The sequence below is a fragment of the Gekko japonicus genome, unplaced genomic scaffold, assembly GCF_001447785.1.
Source record: "Gekko japonicus isolate JY-2015 unplaced genomic scaffold, Gekko_japonicus_V1.1 scaffold768, whole genome shotgun sequence".
NCBI lineage: Eukaryota > Metazoa > Chordata > Lepidosauria > Squamata > Gekkonidae > Gekko > Gekko japonicus.
The window spans coordinates 241,067-245,750 of NW_015159733.1; the positions used below are offsets into that span (position 1 = coordinate 241,067).

The 4,684-nt window shown below is 43.0% G+C and overlaps 1 protein-coding gene across 1 annotated transcript in view; it reads right to left on the reverse strand.

Annotated features, from left to right (window-relative positions):
- Positions 1 to 1,370: 1,370 nt before the first annotated feature.
- Positions 1,371 to 4,684, reverse strand: part of SHROOM1 (shroom family member 1) — a 20,676-nt gene continuing 17,362 nt past the window's right edge. The window contains exon 7 of the mRNA XM_015429082.1: positions 1,371 to 2,185. Within this exon, the coding sequence (XP_015284568.1) occupies positions 1,931 to 2,185 (255 nt within the window). The 3' untranslated portion in view covers positions 1,371 to 1,930. The remainder of the gene's footprint in view (positions 2,186 to 4,684) is intronic.

Sequence of the window (4,684 nt, forward strand, 5' to 3'; positions counted from 1 at the left end):
TTTTATTTTATTTTAAAAATTATAAAGTACAAAAAACCTGCAATGTGTAAAGGGTACACACACCCCCCATGAACAGCCCCCATGGAAGTGCCAGCCTGTATCGGTACTATGCAAAACTGACATGGCGAGAGTTCAGCAACTAGGGCCAAATCACATGCCCTTCAGGCATGACTGGGGGATCTTCATCACATTTCAGTTAATGCACATTACAACCATTCACAAGTACATACTTTCCTGTTTTAAATGATACCACAAACCCCTCCAGCTATTATGGGAGAAAGCATCCACCCCTCCCCGCTTGCTTAATTCAGATGTTAGTCTATAACACCCTACAATTTGACTTAGGGTGTTTCTCCATTATACCCCACAGATTGACTACAATGTACTGTGAGATTGCTGCTCCATTTCCTACCTTTAGTGAGGGAAGCCCAGTTCTTATACATATCACAGGAGGAGATTTGGTTACTATTTTTCCTTTCATATTGATATTGCTTTGGGCTGAGTAATGTGTACTGCCCAGTTTTAGGACAAGCAACCATTTTTGTTTTCAAAAAGCGCATCGGTCTGTCCCACAGAGTTGCCAAATTCTGGGTTGGGAAATTCCTGGAGATTTTGGGTGTGGAACCTGGGAAGGGTGGGGTTTGGGGAAAACAGACCTCATTGTGGTATAATGCCATAAAATCTACCTCCAAAGTAGTCATTTTCTCCAGGGGAACTGGAGATAATCTGTAATACCAGGAGATCTCCAGGCCCCAGCTGGAGATTGGCAACCCTATGTCCCACCCCATATCTGCCACCCTGCAATGGCAGCCAAGAATAGCAAAACATTTATTCTAGCTCAGTTATGGCATCCCCTGATAGTTAATATTCATTTACAACTCCTGAAAAATCAATAAGCATGTTTAATGTGGAAATAATGTTACGGAGCATCAACCTTCAGCATTGTTTTAGAACTACTTGAAGTACTTTGCATGCTGAAGGTCCCCAATTCAATCTCTGACACTTCCAGTTAAACACTCCTGGACAGCATGGCTGGGGAAAAAACTCTGCCTGAGATCTTGGAGAGCCACTACTGATTGAAGAAGAGACTGCTGGGTGTAATGGCCCACTGATCTGACTCAGTGTAAGGCAGCTTCATATAAAAAATAGGATGCTGCCCAAACATCTCTCCTTCTAAGGAATCTGTTATTTCATTCACAGTAAATAAGAAGCCATAAAATGGAACCATTTCCACCATCACTCCAAGAATACAATTTTCATTTAGAAGTTTGTAAGAGCTAGGTGCATATTTTTGAAAATAAAATTGGCATTTTCCTATGTAGGAAAAGTTTCTTTTTAATAACACACATTCAGAGTCATTTTGGGGAGTGGAAATGAAGGAAAAGAAGGACAGGTCCTTCTAGCCCCATGAAATTATCTGATGAACATCCTGGCGCAGAAGAAACGGCCATGTCATGTAGACAGCTCTATTATTAGCTACCTGTAGCACTAAACTGGAATGGGAGTTTCCTAAATGGCCTGCAGAGCTGTGCCACGAAGTTTTTGTTCTTCTGTTTAACTCACATTCAAATGCCCACATTGTTTCTCATATGAAAAAAAACTCTTTCCACCCACAAAGAGAAAAGTATTTTTATGATTTTTAAAAACTGGGACGATGTCGACTGGCAAGAAAGTAAAAACAACACAGCAACACAGATTGCAATGGTAATTTCAGATTAAAATCTGCTACCTATGATTAAGGTTTTGTTGTTTTTCCTCATACAATGCGTGCCTAAGCCAATAAAACCCTTGTCAAGAATGCTGCACAGGAAAATCATGGAGAAGTAATCAAACAAGGCCTTGTTTGCTTCTTAGCAATGGTTCTGTGGACGCAGAGGGATTTCTGGCACAAACGGTTCATTCAGGAAAGCAAGTGGCTCGCTAATGGGCATTAAGGAGGAATACTCTCCTCCAGCCTCTCCAGCTGCTCTTCAAGAAACTTAATCTGCTCCTCAAGGTCCTTCTGTTCAATCAAGAGCAATGTCTTTGCCTGTACAAAGTGCCTGTAGTCCTGGAGTTGACGCTCAGTCAAGTATTTGGAAAGGATGCCCGACACCACCCTTTCTCTGCGATCTAAGTTTTCTTTCAGGTCCTTTGCATCCTCCCGCTGTCTGGACAAGAGGCTGTGCCGCTCATTCAGTGATTGCTGAGGAGAAAGAACCAACACAGAACTTAGCATGCGTCACAAAACTGCAACTAATTTCTCTCCAGCACATTCCTTAGTCCGAGGGTCCCCAACCTTTTTGCCACCTGTGGACACATTTGGACTTCTGATACAGTGTGGTGGGTGCAGCCACAAAATGGTTGCTGTAGGAGGTGGAGCCAGCCACAAAATAGCTGCCACAGCTTACCTTCAGTCACACAGTGAAGATCCTTGTGCTGTGGTGGCAACGTTTTTAAAAAATTGCCCCGGCAATCAAACTTCGAAAGGCCAATCAGAAGCTTTGATGGGCAAAAGCCCTATCTGGCCCAACCTACTTTCTCAAAACATCTGATGGAGGCCAGGAGAGGTTCAGTGGGCACCACGTTGGGGATCCCTGCCTTAGTCACTTGTAACAATTTTTATTTTTTACTATTAAAGATTTATAAAGGCTACAGTTCTTTCCATCTGGCCTGAAGCTTTGATTTGTATTAACAACGTGACTTGTACTTCAACAGAAAGGATAAATATTGTGGTTTCACCATATGAGTGTCCTGAATTTGCTATGATTAGGTTGTCCCTCACCATGGTGTAATCATTATCTCCCCATCTCAATTCAACTCTAATGTAATGTATGAACCCAGGAAGATACAGAAAGACAATCAGTGCAAATAGATGGGCTTTGCTAAAACAGTTTCAACACAAGCTAAACATTAAGAAAAAGGCTTACCAAAATCTTTCATAGCTGGCTGGCCAGGTCCAGCCTGTGGACAGAGACTAGGGGACAAACTAGGTATGATAACAGGAGATAAATGAACAGTTTCCGAACAGCTTAATTTACAATGAAAACCAGCTGTAGGAGTTGATATTTTGATACAGGAATGGCAGAGCTGCTCAACCATTTTTGCCTTGCTGCTTTTCTACTAAAAATTGTGATTCTAGCTGTTTTTATTCACTCTTGAATGGGGCAATGACCAGAAAAGAAAGCAGTGGGTTATTCTCCGGTCAAAACGTAGGCTATCACAGATGATTTCATGACAAGAAAAGTTGTTCACATGTATCTTTATTTAGTTTGGCCCTAAGCGATAATACAATTTGGGATGGGAGTGTTACAGATATGGTCTAGCACATATATTGCCTTCAGCAGTACGTAAAATTCTGTGATGTAGCTGTTTGTTCTCTGCACTGCTTGCTATCATGTCATTGAGGGTCAACAACACAATCACTTCCCATTCCAATGTCACCAGATGGATCATTATCCTTTAGATCAAACTCATTCATTACAAGGGCTGGATCTGACATAAAGGTCACTTTGTCAGACCAAGCCACATGTGTCATAAAATGTAATGTCAGGTACCAGAGATATAAATTTTATAAAGGACACAGGCAAACCCAATTAACAATATTTTTTAAACTCAAAACACAAGCAAAAGCAATTGATTCCTAGCAGTGAAAGCAATTGATTTACTGGTGAGCTCACAAAAGCCCCAGTAAATGGATTCAATCGGGTTCCGGTGATGGTGGCGCGCTAGAGCAGACTTACCTCCCGGACCTGCCGGGGGTAAAGCTGCGCTCCAGCCAAAGGAGGGGGTGCGCAGGTTCGTCACCCCACCCCCCAGAGACCCGGTTGAAGGGACTCTGGCCATGGAACTTCTGAGAGGTCGCCTCTTCGATGGCGGAATGCCGGAGAATTGAGGCGCCTCTCCGTTCCGACGGTTCTCCGTGCTGAGAGACCGAATGGACTTAAGCAATGCTAACCGGGGCAAGTGCAGGAGATCGAGCATTTAAAACCGAAAGTAAACAAGGTCTGAGGACCGCTTATGAACGTGAGTCGTTTAAGCGTTGATTACAGAGAAAAGAAAGCTCCTCACCCTAACTACACAATAGAGAATTAGCCAAGCAAGGGAGGGACGCCTCCCGAGCGCATGAACTTTTGAGCGAATGGGGGGGGGGAGCGGAAAAATAAGCAGGTAAAACTGCTAAGAAGTACTTACCAAGGAGTGTTTGAGCATTTAAGCACATATTCAGAGACTTTCAAAAAGTTTGTGAAAGTAAACAATCCGAGAAACATGGCGGGGAAGAGGCCGGAAAAGGAGAAACTTTTGAAAGCGAAAGGAATTGAGAGCCCAAAACCGGAAGGAAACAATGAGCTGGCAAAGACTTTGGCAGAATCCATGCACCCCCAATGGACCAGCTGAATAACTTCAAGGAACAGATGACCAAAGTGACTCAATGTATCACCACTCAGCAAAACCAGATAAACGAGACTCTGAAAATGATTAATCAAACAGCTGAGAAGGTGAAAGAAGTGGATGCCACTGCACAAAAGGTGAAGAAGAAAGTGAAACAACTGGAAAAGAAGCAAGTCTCCACAGAAGATCAGCTGCTGCAATTACAAATATAAAAGGCTAATATGCTGCTTCGCTTCCAGGGCATGCCAGAGACTAAGGATGAGAATCTAAAGGAAATGATGAGTGAAATACTGGCCCCAGTGACAGAGATGAC